This window comes from Oncorhynchus mykiss, chromosome 27 (genome assembly GCF_057628025.1).
Source record: "Oncorhynchus mykiss isolate SJ-2025 chromosome 27, ASM5762802v1, whole genome shotgun sequence".
NCBI lineage: Eukaryota > Metazoa > Chordata > Actinopteri > Salmoniformes > Salmonidae > Oncorhynchus > Oncorhynchus mykiss.
Genome location: NC_143048.1, coordinates 20,125,973 through 20,140,806, shown reverse-complemented (window position 1 = coordinate 20,140,806; position 14,834 = coordinate 20,125,973). Strand labels below are relative to the sequence as shown.

Genomic DNA, 14,834 nt, shown 5'->3' with positions numbered 1-14,834 from the left:
TCTCAATACATGTCGAAGTTCAAAAAAATATTAAAAAATAAAATGTTAAGTGCCTAGTATCACATACTGTATATTAATAATTTATTAATAATGCACATTGTACAGCTCATGATGATAAACCTCCTGAATCTCCCGCCACTAAAAAACGACCATTCAACTAAAAATCCATCCACCTCAGAAATCAACAGCAAAACAGTCCCCCTCTTTCGCATCCGCAATCTGTCTTCAGAGCCTTTAACTCCTCATTGAAGCAAGTGTTCTTTATATATAATTCTTTAAAATCTAGTCATATTAGTAAATTTGGTCTCCGTTCCCTTAACCAGAGTTGAACAGCACATTCACTTTTGATAGAAAAACTAAACAAAAAGATGCTGCTCCATCTCCCCATCTCCTTCTTCCCTCACTGCTAAATACAAATCAGGTAGTCCATGATGGCTTTGATCAATCCTGTTAACCGATTGGGCCAAAAGGTTGTCGGTCTATCTGTCCGTCTACTCAGTAGCCTCCAATCACTCAAGCCCATTCTCCAGAGTCCTGATTCCGATGTTACAAGCGCAGAGTAACGATTGTTCGACCGGTCTGTCCGTCATCAGTGGAAGGCGTAGAGCAGCAGGAGGATGGTGCAGACACCGATGACTGCACCCAGGATTAGGGAGTCCCGCCTCTTCCGCAGGTTGATTCGCTGGATGAGGTTGTTGATGGCTGGGAAACGATCTGGAGGAGGAAGTTAAGGGAAACAGAACCAAGTGCCAACCACCTCTTATTACAAGTATGTTCAGAAAATCATTACATTGGAATTATAAACTGGGTAGTTTGAGCCCTGAATGCTGAAATCCATAATATAAGACAGTTTATGACAAAACATGTATTTGTACTGCTCTAATTACTTTGGTAACCAGTTTCTAATAGCAATAATGCACCTTTGGGGTTTGTGGTATATGGCCAATATACCTCGGCTAAGGGCTGTATCTGCGTTGTGTCATACAGAAGAACAGCCCTTAGCTGTGGTATATTGGCCATATACCACACCCCCTCTGGCCTTAATCGTTAATTAGAATCTAAAAAAGTCGAATTGCCTGCTTTTCTGATGTCACTGCTAATATTTTTGGTCTGTTCTGAAATTGTATTTCTGAAACAGGCAAGTGATCTTTTCTTTTGACAGCAAAGTGAAATATGATCCAATATGTTGTTCATAGAACCCTAGCAGGAGTGAGGAATGGAGCAATTTAAGCCCTCAATCCCCCCCAGTCAGTTAAATGGACCAGAATGGATCAAACTGCTCCGCATGCTCAGATATTTCCTTAGAATCAATAGGAGTTTCTCTCCTGAAGAGGCTGGTTTTGGTGCCCCGTGTGAGGAATATATTGTATCGCCCGGTTGGAAGGCCTGACAACCATGCTCAGAGCAAAGAGAAGATACCAGGCAGAATCAGGCTCCCATTAAAGTGGCACTCCAGTCTACTTTTCACCTCATTTAACACCGGATTTACTTAACAAAAGGCACATCTCAATAGGTGGTCCAGGTATGTCATGACATGGCACAAGTGGTGGTGGGGTTAGCTTTCCTCCTCTGCTTTTCAAGCAAGGGGGAGGCCGATGACATCACACATTCCCATCAGACCAACTCATTGAATGCCCTACTCCTTGAAATTTAGATCAAAACATTTTTTTTTTTACCTATTTAGTGACTTGTACTTCACTACATTTATACTTGCGATATCACTTTCCAACAGGAAAAGTTCAAAAACCACTGGAGGTCTTTAAATCTTGCTGGGATAGATGTGTTTGATAACAATACAAACTGATCTTGGAGCATGCTCATTGGGCCTATATATATTTATATATATATATATACACAGTGCCTTGCGAAAGTATTCGGCCCCCTTGAACTTTGCGACCTTTTGCCACATTTCAGGCTTCAAACATAAAGATATAAAACTGTATTTTTTTGTGAAGAATCAACAACAAGTGGGACACAATCATGAAGTGGAACGACATTTATTGGATATTTCAAACTTTTTTAACAAATCAAAAACGGAAAAATTGGGCGTTCAAAATTATTCAGCCCCTTTACTTTCAGTGCAGCAAACTCTCTCCAGAAGTTCAGTGAGGATCTCTGAATGATCCAATGTTGACCTAAATGACTAATGATGATAAATACAATCCACCTGTCTGTAATCAAGTCTCCGTATAAATGCACCTGCACTGTGATAGTCTCAGAGGTCCGTTAAAAGCGCAGAGAGCATCATGAAGAACAAGGAACACACCAGGCAGGTCCGAGATACTGTTGTGAAGAAGTTTAAAGCCGGATTTGGATACAAAAAGATTTCCCAAGCTTTAAACATCCCAAGGAGCACTGTGCAGGCGATAATATTGAAATGGAAGGAGTATCAGACCACTGCAAATCTACCAAGACCTGGCCGTCCCTCTAAACTTTCAGCTCATACAAGGAGAAGACTGATCAGAGATGCAGCCAAGAGGCCCATGATCACTCTGGATGAACTGCAGAGATCTACAGCTGAGGTGGGAGACTCTGTCCATAGGACAACAATCAGTCGTATATTGCACAAATCTGGCCTTTATGGAAGAGTGGCAAGAAGAAAGCCATTTCTTAAAGATATCCATAAAAAGTGTTGTTTAAAGTTTGCCACAAGCCACCTGGGAGACACACCAAACATGTGGAAGAAGGTGCTCTGGTCAGATGAAACCAAAATTGAACTTTTTGCAACAACGCAAAACGTTATGTTTGGCGTAAAAGCAACACAGCTCATCACCCTGAACACACCATCCTCACTGTCAAACATGGTGGTGGCAGCATCATGGTTTGGGCCTGCTTTTCTTCAGCAGGGACAGGGAAGATGGTTAAAATTGATGGGAAGATGGATGGAGCCAAATACAGGACCATTCTGGAAGAAAACCTGATGGAGTCTGCAAAAGACCTGAGACTGGGACGGAGATTTGTCTTCCAACAAGACAATGATCCAAAACATAAAGCAAAATCTACAATTGAATGGTTCAAAAATAAACATATCCAGGTGTTAGAATGGCCAAGTCAAAGTCCAGACCTGAATCCAATCGAGAATCTGTGGAAAGAACTGAAAACTGCTGTTCACAAATGCTCTCCATCCAACCTCACTGAGCTCGAGCTGTTTTGCAAGGAGGAATGGGAAACAATTTCAGTCTCTCGATGTGCAAAACTGATAGATACATACCCCAAGCGACTTACAGCTGTAATCGCAGCAAAAGGTGGCGCTACAAAGTATTAACTTAAGGGGGCTGAATAATTTTGCACGCCCAATTTTTCAGTTTTTGATTTGTTAAAAAAGTTTGAAATATCCAATAAATGTCGTTCCACTTCATGATTGTGTCCCACTTGTTGTTGATTCTTCACAAAAAAATACAGTTTTATATCTTTATGTTTGAAGCCTGAAATGTGGCAAAAGGTCGCAAAGTTCAAGGGGGCCGAATACTTTCGCAAGGCACTGTATATATATATATATTTTTTAATTGAACCTTTATTTTACTAGGCAAGTCAGTTAAGAACAAATTCTTATTTACAAAGACCGGGGAACAGTGCCAGTACCTGCCTTTTTCAAGGGCAGAATGACAGATTTTTACCTTGTCAGCTCGGGGATTCGATCCAACAACCTTTCGGTTACTGGCTTAATGCTCTCTAACCACTAGGCTACCTGCTGTACCTTGTCAGCTTGGGGGTTTGAACTTGCAACCTTCCGGTTACTAGTCCAACGCTCTAACCACTAGGCTACCCTGCCGCCCCAAAGAGACTATCGAACAAAAGGAACATTTATTAATTTTCTCTATTTCTGACTTGTGTAACTCTTCTACTTGGCTGGCTACTGTTTGTAATGATTTGTCTGCTGGGCTATGTTCTCAAATAATCGTAAGGTATGCTTTAGCCGTAAAGCATTTTTTAAATCTGACACCGTGGTTGGATTAACAAGAAGTTAATCTTTAAACCTATGTAAAATATGTTTTGTTTTCTGAATTTTTATAATGACTATTTCTGTATTTGAATTTGGCCCACATGCCCTAGAATCGTCCCACATACCCTAGAGAGGTTAAGGGACTCTATAGCTGTATTGTGTCTGGTTGCAAATCACAGGAGGTAATAGTACGGTAAATAGAGGACCTAATGAGTAAGAGCGTTGCGCTAACAACGCCAAGGTCGTGGGTTCAGTTCCTGCGGGGATCAATTCACATTAACTCACTTCTGTACATTTCTTTGGATAAAAATATATTCTACGTGGCATTAAAAGACAATTATGATCAAATAAAAGTTGTTTAAAACACATACCTGGACAATCTCTAGAATTTCTTGTCGGATTAAATACCTAAATAGGTATTTGTGAATTTGTTCTTTCTCAAACAGATATGAACATAGGGTTGGCTTCCCAGACACATTTTAAGCCCAGTCCTAAACATGATTTTTAATGGAGAATCTCCAATGTGCATAAAGTTTGCTAGGTGTTGTAAAGGATACTGGCCAGAGTGTTGACCCTGCTGTGTATGGACTTCAACAGCCCTCTCTGGGATGTCATGTTCTCCTTGGTCGCCATGGCAATACTGCAGGGAGAGAAGAGGAAGACAGTGACAAACACAGGTTAAATTATCTTCTGCTTTGTTATAAAACAGCTTTTCTCCAATCGAGAGTATAGGCAACACTACAATATCACACCTGTAAGGCTTGTTATCAAACAGCTTTTCTCTAGCAGAAAGTATGAGGCACGATTGTGTGTGTGTGGTAACCAAAGTGCAACTACCGTGACAGACAGAAGGCGGGTGGAGGCAGAGAAACACATTAGAGGGGAGGAGAACTTTCACATTAATTTAGAATGCAGAGAGAGAAATACTGGGGGAGCAGAGTCTGAGGCCCTGTGGATATTAGCGCAGAGATACACTGAGGCGTGTAGTGCTAGCACACAGTGTTTCCCAATTATATTGAAGGTCCACAAGAACACAGTGGCCTCCATCATTCTTAAATGGAAGAAGTTTGGAACCGCCAAGTCTCTCCCTAGAGCTGGCTGCCCAGCCAAACTGGGCAATCTGGGGAGAAGGGCCTTGGTCAGGGAGGTGACCAAGAACCCGATGGTCACTGACAGAGCTCTAGAGTTCCAGCCTTTATGGTAGAGTGGCCAGAAGGAAGCCACTCCTCAGTAAAAGGCACATGACACAGCCCTCTTGGAGTTTGCCAAAAAGGCACCTAAAAGACTCTCAGACCATGAGAAACAAGATTCTCTGGTCTGATGAAACCAAGATTGAACTTGTCACGAACCGGCTCAAAGCCCGTAACAAAAGGGAGACAACGTGGAGATAAGGAGTAACAAAACATATATATATTTATTAAATAAGTAACTAAGTATAATATACAATGGTGTGTGTAATCAGTAATGTAAGTTAGTGTTTTGCATGCTTTAATGTGATAATGCAGGGTGTTGAAAGGTGTCAAAGCAAACAACCAAAAGGCCACCAAGAAACACAACAAAATCCATAAAGGTGTCTGCATGGAGAGAGTCTCCTCCATGAATGGGGAAGTGGTGTATTTATCCTGGGACACACCGGGCCCAGGTGTATCCCATGTAACTGACGACCCTCCCAACTCCGCCCACCGGCATCCTAATAAGGAAACAAGAACAAAGAGAGAATACGGCAGACAGAGTGGGAGGGTCGTCACAAACTCTATGGCCTGAATGCCAAGCGTTACGTCTGGAGGAACCCTGGCACCACCCCCACAGCACGGTGGTTGCAGCATCATGCTGTGGGGGTGCTTTTCAGCAATTGGGACTGGTAGACTTGTCAGGATCGAGGCAAAGGGCGCTAAGTACAGAAGAGATCCTTGATGAAAACCTGCTCCAGAGCACTCAGGACCTCAGACTTGGATAAAGGTTCACCTTCCAACAGGACAACGACCCTAAGCACACAGCAAAGACAACACAGGAGTCTCTGATTCTCTTTGAGTGACCCAGCCAGAGCCCATATTTGAACATCTCTGGAGAGACCTGAAAATAGCTGTGCAGCAACACTCCCCATCCGACCTGACAGAGCTTGAGGATCTGCAGAGAACAATGGGAGAAACTCCTCTAATGCAAGCGTGCAAAGCTTGTAGCGTCATACCCAAGAAGACTCGAGACTGTAATTGCTGCCAAAGATGCTTCAACAAAAAGGTCTGAATACTTGTGTAAATGTGATATTTCTGTTATGTTTTATAAATTAGCAAACATTTCTAAACTTTGTGTGTAGATTGATGAGGGGGAAAAAACTATTTCATCAATTTTAGAATGAGACTAACCTAACAAAATATGGAAAAAGTCAAGGGGTCTGAATACTTTCCGAAGGCACTGTAGGTGACAACAGCTGTCATAAACCATCCCATCAAATCATATGGCCAAGCGTCACGTCTGGAGGAAACTGGCACCATCCCTACTAGAGGTCGACCGAAACCGATTATTGGAGGACCAAAATAAAGCCTATCCCAATTAAATCAGCCGATATTTTAATATATATATATATATTTGTAATAATGATAATTACAACAATACTGACAGAAAACTTATTTGAACTTATTTGAACTTAATATAATACATCAATAAAATCAATTTAGTCTCAAATAAATAATGAAACATGGTCAATTTGGTTTAAATAATGCAAAATCACAGTGTTGGAGAAGAAAGTAAAAGTGCAATATGTGCCATGTAAAAAAGCAAACGTTTAAGTTACTTGCTCAGAACATTAGAACATAAGGGACCTACCTGGTGGTTCCTTTTAACATGAGTCTTAAATTGTAGTTCTTATAGGAATTATAGGACTATTTCACTCTATACCATTTGTATTTCATATACCTTTGACTATTGGATATTCTTATAGGCACTGTAGTATTGCCAGCCTAATCTCGGGAGTTGATAGTCAAACATAAAACACTCCAAGATGGCATAGCAGTTCAGACGTCTTTTGTCCTCGTCTTGTAGTGTCCCGTATATATATTTACAACTTTCTTCGCATACCTTTTTATATATATTTTTTATTTTCCATAAACTCATCTTCAAAACACTCTCCTGCAACCCGCCTCACCAATTTATATATATTTTTAAAGAAAGTATTATTTACCTCAAATCTGTTATCCTCCATAGAAGCTAACCAGAAGCTAGCCAGAAGCTAATCCAGAAGCTAGCCTGAAGCTAGTTAGCTTCTTAACTGGCTAATCGTTAGTATTCAGCTAACCACGGTTTGTGGTCATCAGCTATCCTTTAGCTCGAAAATCTATCGACAGTTTTGTACGGCGCGGCTCAGACCGGAACATACCGGACCTATTTTTCTCTCCATGTCCCCGGATTTCAACCGCTAACTCTGGACATGTATACCTGGATCTCGCAGCTAGCTAGCTGCTATCCGTGTGACTATCGGCTTACGTCGATTCCGGAGCAAACATAAATTATTCCGGAGCTAGCATGCTGAAGAGTTCCATCAGTCACTCCTGGGCTACAATCACCTATCCAGACCCGTTTTAATGCCAACACGGAGCCACACCGGGCCTTCACAACTGGACTACCGACGTTTTCTACCCGAGGGAGTTATCCGGCTGGCTCCTCCGTCACGACGTTACCTGAACGCCCATCTGCGGTCCGTTAATCGTTAGCTGTCTTATCGGCTGCTATCTGAATAGACCTATCGGACAATTTATTATTATTTTTCTTTTTTTCTTCTTGGGCCTCTATAACTATATCTATTGTTTTTTTAGTTTTTTTTTTGCGAATTGGATTCATCCCCTCTACCACACGGAACCCCACTAATCCTACCGACGGAAACGCACGAGGTGGTTAATAACAGACCTCCATCCTATGCTAGCTTGCTACCAATGGCCCGGCTAGCTGTCTAAATCGCCGTGACCCCAACCAACCTCACTACTCACTGGACCCTTTTGATCACTGGACTAAGCATGCCTCTCCTTAATGTCAATATGCTTTGTCCATTGCTGTTCTGGTTAGTGTTTATTGGCTTATTTCACTGTAGAGCCTCTAGTCCCGCTCACTATACCTTATCCAACCTATTAGTTCCACCACCCACACATGCGATGACATCTCCTGGTTTCAATGATGTTTCTAGAGACAATATCTCTCATATCATCACTCAATACCTAGGTTTACCTCCACCGTATTCACATCCTACTATACCTTGAAGCTATTTTATCGCCCCCAGAAACCTCCTTTTACTCTCTGTTCCAGACGTTCTAGACGATCAATTCTTATTGCGTTTAGCCGTACCCTTATCCTACTCCTCCTCTGGCGATGTAGAGGTGAATCCAGGCCCTGCAGTGCCTAGCTCCACTCCTATTCCCCAGGCACTCTCTTTTGATGACTTCTGTAACCGTAATAGCCTTGGTTTCATGCATGTTAACGTTAGAAGCCTCCTCCCTAAATTTGTTTTATTCACTGCTTTAGCACACTCTGCCAACCCGGATGTTCTAGCTGTGTCTGAATCCTGGCTTAGGAAGACCACCAAAAATTCTGAAATTTTCATCCCAAACTACAACATTTTCAGACAAGATAGAACTGCCAAAGTGGGCGGTGTTGCAATCTACTGCAAATATAGCATGCAGAGCTCTGTCCTACTATCCAGGTCTGTGCCCAAACAATTTGAACTTCTAAAAATCCACCTCTCTAAAAACAAGTCTCTCACCGTTGCCGCCTGCTATAAACCACCCTCTGCCCCCCATCTATCTTCAGAACTCGTGCTGCTAGGCGACCTAAACTGGAACATGCTTAACACCCCAGCCATCCTACAATCTAAGCTTGATGCCCTCAATCTCACACACATTATGAATGAACCTACCAGGTACCTCCCCAAAGCCTTAAACACGGGCACACTAACCACTCTAAATACACCTCTGCTGTCTTCAACCAAGATCTCAGCGATCACTGCCCCATTGCCTGCATCCGTAATGGGTCAGCGGTCAAACGACCTCCACTCATCACTGTCAAACGCTCCCTGAAACACTTCAGCGAGCAGGCCTTTCTAATCGACCTGGCCGGGGTATCCTGGAAGGATATTGATCTCATCCCGTCAGTAGATGCCTGGTTATTATTTTTTTTAAATGCCTTCCTAACCATCTTAAATAAGCATGCCCCATTCAAGAAATTTAGAACCAGGAACAGATATAGCCCTTGGTTCTCTCCAGACCTGACTGCCCTTAACCAACAACAAAAACATCCTATGGCGTTCTGCATTAGCATCGAACAGCCCCCGTGATATGCAGCTGTTCAGGTAAACTAGAAACAATTATACACAGGCAGTTAGAAAAGCCAAGGCTAGTTTTTTCAAGCAGAAATTTGCTTCCTGCAACACTAACTCAAACAAGTTCTGGGACACTGTAAAGTCCATGGAGAATAAGAACACCTCCTCCCAGCTGCTCACTGCACTGAAGATAGGAAACACTGTCACCACTGATAAATCCACTATAGTTGAGAATTTCAATAAGCATTTTTCTACGGCTGGCCATGCTTTCCACCTGGCTACTCCTACCCCGGTCAACAGCACTGCACCCCCCACAGCAACTCGCCCAAGACTTCCCCATTTCTCCTTCTCCCAAATCCAGTCAGCTGATGTTCTGAAAGAGCTGCAAAATCTGGACCCCTACAAATCAGCCGGGCTAGACAATCTGGACCCTTTCTTTCTACAATTATCTGCCAAAATTGTTGCCACCCCTATTACTAGCCTGTTCAACCTCTCTTTCGTGTCGTCTGAGATTCCCAAAGATTGGAAAGCAGCTGCGGTCATCCCCCTCTTCAAAGGGGGGGACACTCTTGACCCAAACTGCTAAAGACCTATATCTATCCTACCCTGCCTTTCTAAGGTCTTCGAAAGCCAAGTCAACAAACAGATTACCGACCATTTCGAATCTCACCATACCTTCTCTGCTATGCAATCTGGTTTCAGAGCTGGTCATGGGTGCACCTCAGCCACGCTCTAGGTCCTAAACGATATCTTAACCGCCATCGATAAGAAACATTACTGTGCAGCCGTATTCATTGATCTGGCCAAGGCTTTCGACTCTGTCAATCACCTCGACAGCCTTGGTTTCTCAAATGATTGCCTCGCCTGGTTCACCAACTACTTCTCTGATAGAGTTCAGTGTGTCAAATCGGAGGGTCTGCTGTCCGGACCTCTGGCAGTCTCTATGGGGGTGCCACAGGGTTCAATTCTTGGACCGACTCTCTTCTCTGTATACATCAATGAGGTCGCTCTTGCTGCTGGTGAGTCTCTGATCCACCTCTATGCAGACGACACCATTCTGTATACTTCTGGCCCTTCTTTGGACAACCCTCCAGGCAAGCTTCAATGCCATACAACTCTCCTTCCGTGGCCTCCAATTCCTCTTAAATACAAGTAAAACTAAATGCATGCTCTTCAACCGATCGCTGCCTGCACCTGCCCGCCTGTCCAACATCACTACTCTGGACGGCTCGGACTTAGAATACGTGGACAACTAAATACCTAGGTGTCTGGTTAGACTGTAAACTCTCCTTCCAGACCCACATTAAACATCTCCAATCCAAAGTGAAATCTAGAATTGGCTTCCTATTTCACAACAAAGCATCCTTCACTCATGCTGCCAAACATACCCTTGTAAAACTGACCATCCTACCAATCCTCGACGATGTCATTTACAAAATAGCCTCCAATACCCTACTCAACAAATTGGATGCAGTCTATCACAGTGCCATCCGTTTTGTCACCATTGCGACCTGTACGCTCTCGTTGGCTGGCCCTCGCTTCATACTCGTCGCCAAACCCACTGGCTCCATGTCATCTACAAGACCCTGCTAGGTAAAGTCCCCCCTTAGCTCGCTGGTCACTGCCCACTGCACTGAGGCTAGGTAACACGGTCACCACCGATAAATCCATGATTATCGAAAACTTCAACAAGCATTTCTCAACGGCTGGCCATGCCTTCCGCCTGGCTACTCCAACCTCGGCCAACAGCTCCCCCCCCCGCAGATACTCGCCCAAGCCTCTCCAGGTTCTCCTTTACCCAAATCCAGATAGCAGATGTTCTGAAAGAGCTGCAAAACCTGGACCCGTACAAATCAGCTGGGCTTGACAATCTGGACCCTCTATTCCTGAAACTATCCGCCGCCATTGTCGCAACCCCTATTACCAGCCTGTTCAACCTCTCTTTCATATCGTCTGAGATCCCCAAGGATTGGAAAGCTGCCGCAGTCATCCCCCTCTTCAAAGGGGGCGACACCCTGGACCCAAACTGTTACAGACCTATATCCATCCTGCCCTGCCTATCTAAGGTCTTCGAAAGCCAAGTCAACAAACAGGTCACTGACCATCTTGAATCCCACCGTACCTTCTCCGCTGTGCAATCTGGTTTCCGAGCCGGTCACGGGTGTACCTCAGCCACGCTCAAGGTACTAAACGATATCATAACCGCCATCGATAAAAGACAGTACTGTGCAGCCGTCTTCATAGACCTTGCCAAGGCTTTCGACTCTGTCAATCACCGTATTCTTATCGGCAGACTCAGTAGCCTCGGTTTTTCGGATGACTGCCTTGCCTGGTTCACCAATTACTTTGCAGACAGAGTTCAGTGTGTCAAATCGGAGGGCATGCTGTCCGGTCCTCTGGCAGTCTCTATGGGGGTGCCACAGGGTTCAATTCTCGGGCTGACTCTTTTCTCTGTATATATCAATGATGTGTCTCATGCTGCGGGCGATTCCCTGATCCACCTCTACGCAGACGACACCATTCTATATACTTCCGGCCCGTCCTTGGACACTGTGCTATCTAACCTCCAAACGAGCTTCAATGCCATACAGCACTCCTTCCGTGGCCTCCAACTGCTCTTAAACGCTAGTAAAACCAAATGCATGCTTTTCAACCGTTCGCTGCCTGCACCCGCACGCCTGACCAGCATCACCACCCTGGATGGTTCCGACCTTGAATATGTGGACATCTATAAGTACCTAGGTGTCTGGCTAGACTCTAAACTCTCCTTCCAGACCCATATCAAACATCTCCAATCGAAAATCAAATCAAGAGTCGGCTTTCTATTCCGCAACAAAGCCTCCTTCACTCACGCCGCCAAACGTACCCTAGTAAAACTGACTATCCTACCGATCCTCGACTTCGGCGATGTCATCTACAAAATTGCTTCCAACACTCTACTCAGCAAACTGGATGCAGTTTATCACAGTGCCATCCGTTTTGTCACTAAAGCACCTTATACCACCCACCACTGCGACTTGTATGCTCTAGTCGGCTGGCCCTCGCTACATATTCGTCGCCAGACCCACTGGCTCCAGGTCATCTACAAGTCCATGCTAGGTAAAGCTCCTCCTTATCTCAGTTCACTGGTCACGATGGCAACACCCACCCGTAGCACGCGCTCCAGCAGGTGTATCTCACTGATCATCCCTAAAGCCAACACCTCATTTGGCCGCCTTTCGTTCCAGTTCTCTGCTGCCTGTGACTGGAACGAATTGCAAAAATCGCTGAAGTTGGAGACTTTTATCTCCCTCACCAACTTCAAACATCTGCTATCTGAGCAGCTAACCGATCGCTGCAGCTGTACATAGTCTATTGGTAAATAGCCCACCCATTTTCACCTACCTCATCCCCATACTGTTTTTATTTATTTATTTTTCTGCTCTTTTGCACACCTATATCTCTACCTGTACATAACCATCTGATCATTTATCACTCCAGTGTTAATCTGCATAATTGTAATTATTTGCCTACCTTCTCATGCCTTTTGCACACAATGTATATATAGACTCCCCTTTTTTCTACTGTGTTATTGACTTGTTAATTGTTTACTCCATGTGTAACTCTGTGTTGTCTGTTCACACTGCTATGCCTTATCTTGGCCAGGTCGCAGTTGCAAATGAGAACTTGTTCTCAACTAGCCTACCTGGTTAAATAAAGGTGAAATAAAAAATAAAAAAACAGCAGCACCCACCTGTAGCACGTGCTCCAGCAGGTATATCTCTCTGGTCACCCCCAAAACCAATTATTTATTTGGCCACCTCTCCTTCCAGTTCTCTGCTGCCAATGACTGGAACGAACTACAAAAATCTCTGAAACTGGAAACACTTATCTCCCTCACTAGCTTTAAGCACCAACTGTCAGAGCAGCACACAGATTACTGCACCTGTACATAGCCCACCTATAATTTAGCCCAAGCAACTACCTCTTTCCCTACTGTATTGATATTATTTATTTATTTTGCTCCTTTGCACCCCATTATTTTTTATTTCTACTTTGCACATTCTTCCACTGCAAATCTACCATTCCAGTGTTTTGCATTCTATATTGTATTTACTTTGCCATCGTGGCCTTATTTTGCCTTTACCTCCCTTATCTCACCTCATTTGCTCACATCGTATATAGACTTGTTTCTACTGTATTATTGACTGTATGTTTATTTTACTCCATGTGTAACTCTGTGCTGTTGTATGTGTCGAACTGCTTTGCTTTATCTTGGCCAGGTCGCAATTGTAAATGAGAACTTATTCTCAACTTACCTACCTGGTTAAATAACGGTGAAATAAATAAATAACTAAAAACAGCGAAGAGCTGCTGGCAAATGCAGGAAAGTGCTGTTTGAATGAATGCTTATGAGCCTGCTGCTGCCTACCACCGCTCAGTCAGACTGCTCTATCAAATCATAGACTTAATTATAATAAACACAGAAACACGAGCCTTAGGTCATTAATATGGTCAAATCCGGGAAACTATCATTTTGAAAACAAAACGTTTATTCTTTCAGTGAAATACGGAACCGTTCGGTAATTTATCTAACGGGTGGCATCCCTAAGTCTAAATATTGCTGTTACATTGCACAACCTTCAATATTATGTACAATTATGGCAAATTAATTACGGTCTTCGTTAGGAAGAAATGGTCTTCACACAGTTCGCAACGAGCTAGGCAGCCGAAACTTCTGCATATACCCTGACTCTGCATGAACTGAACGCAAGGGAAGTGACAATTTCCCTAGTTAAAATAAATTGATGTTAGCAGGCAATATTAACTAAATATGCAGGTTTAAACATATATACTTGTGTATTGATTTTAAGAAAGACATTGATGTTTATGGTTAGGTACACATTGGTGCAACGACAGTGCTTTTTTCACGAATGCATTTGTTAAATACTACTTCACCTGTTTGGCGAAGTAGGCTGTGATTCGGTGATAAATTAACAGGCACCGCATCGATTATATGCAACGCAGGACAAGCTAGATAAACTAGTAATATCATCAACCATGTGTAGTTAACTAGTGATTATGTTAAGATAAGTTTAATGCATCTTCCACTTAAGAATGATGGAGGCAAGTTTAATGCCGACTTACCTTGGCTCCTTGCTGCACTCACGTAACAGGTCGTCAGCCTGCCACGCAGTCTCCCCGTGGAGTGCAATGTAATCAGCCATAATCGGTTTCCAAAAATGCTGATGACCGATTGTTATGAAAACTTGAAATCAGCCCTAATTAAATGGGCCATTCCGATTAATCGGTCGACCTCTAATCCCTAAGGTAAAGCAAGGTGGTGGCAGAATCATGCTGTGGGGATGGTTTTCAGCGACAGGGACTGGGAGACTAGTCAGGATTGAAGCAAAGATAAACAGGTATGCAAAGATAAATACAGGTATGCAAAGCTTATAGTGTCATACCCAAGAAGACTAGAGGTTGTAATCGCTGCCAAAGGTGCTTCAACAAAGTACTGCGTAAAGGGTCTGAATACTAAAATATTAATTAGTAACAAGTTCTACAAAAAAAGTTTTTCCTTCTCATTATGGGGTATTTTGTGTAGAT

At 43.3% G+C, this 14,834-nt stretch overlaps 1 protein-coding gene across 3 annotated transcripts in view; it reads right to left on the bottom strand.

Annotated features, from left to right (window-relative positions):
• Positions 1-64: 64 nt before the first annotated feature.
• LOC110507690 (Golgi SNAP receptor complex member 1) overlaps positions 65-14,834 on the bottom strand; it is a 55,747-nt gene continuing 40,977 nt past the window's right edge. For all 3 annotated transcript variants that reach the window (XM_021587842.3, XM_021587843.3, XM_036965414.2), the window contains exons 8-9: positions 4,501-4,583; positions 65-714 (exon numbers count right to left, since the gene is read on the bottom strand). In XM_021587842.3, the coding sequence (XP_021443517.1) occupies positions 590-714; positions 4,501-4,583 (208 nt within the window). In that variant the 3' untranslated portion in view covers positions 65-589. The remainder of the gene's footprint in view (positions 715-4,500; positions 4,584-14,834) is intronic.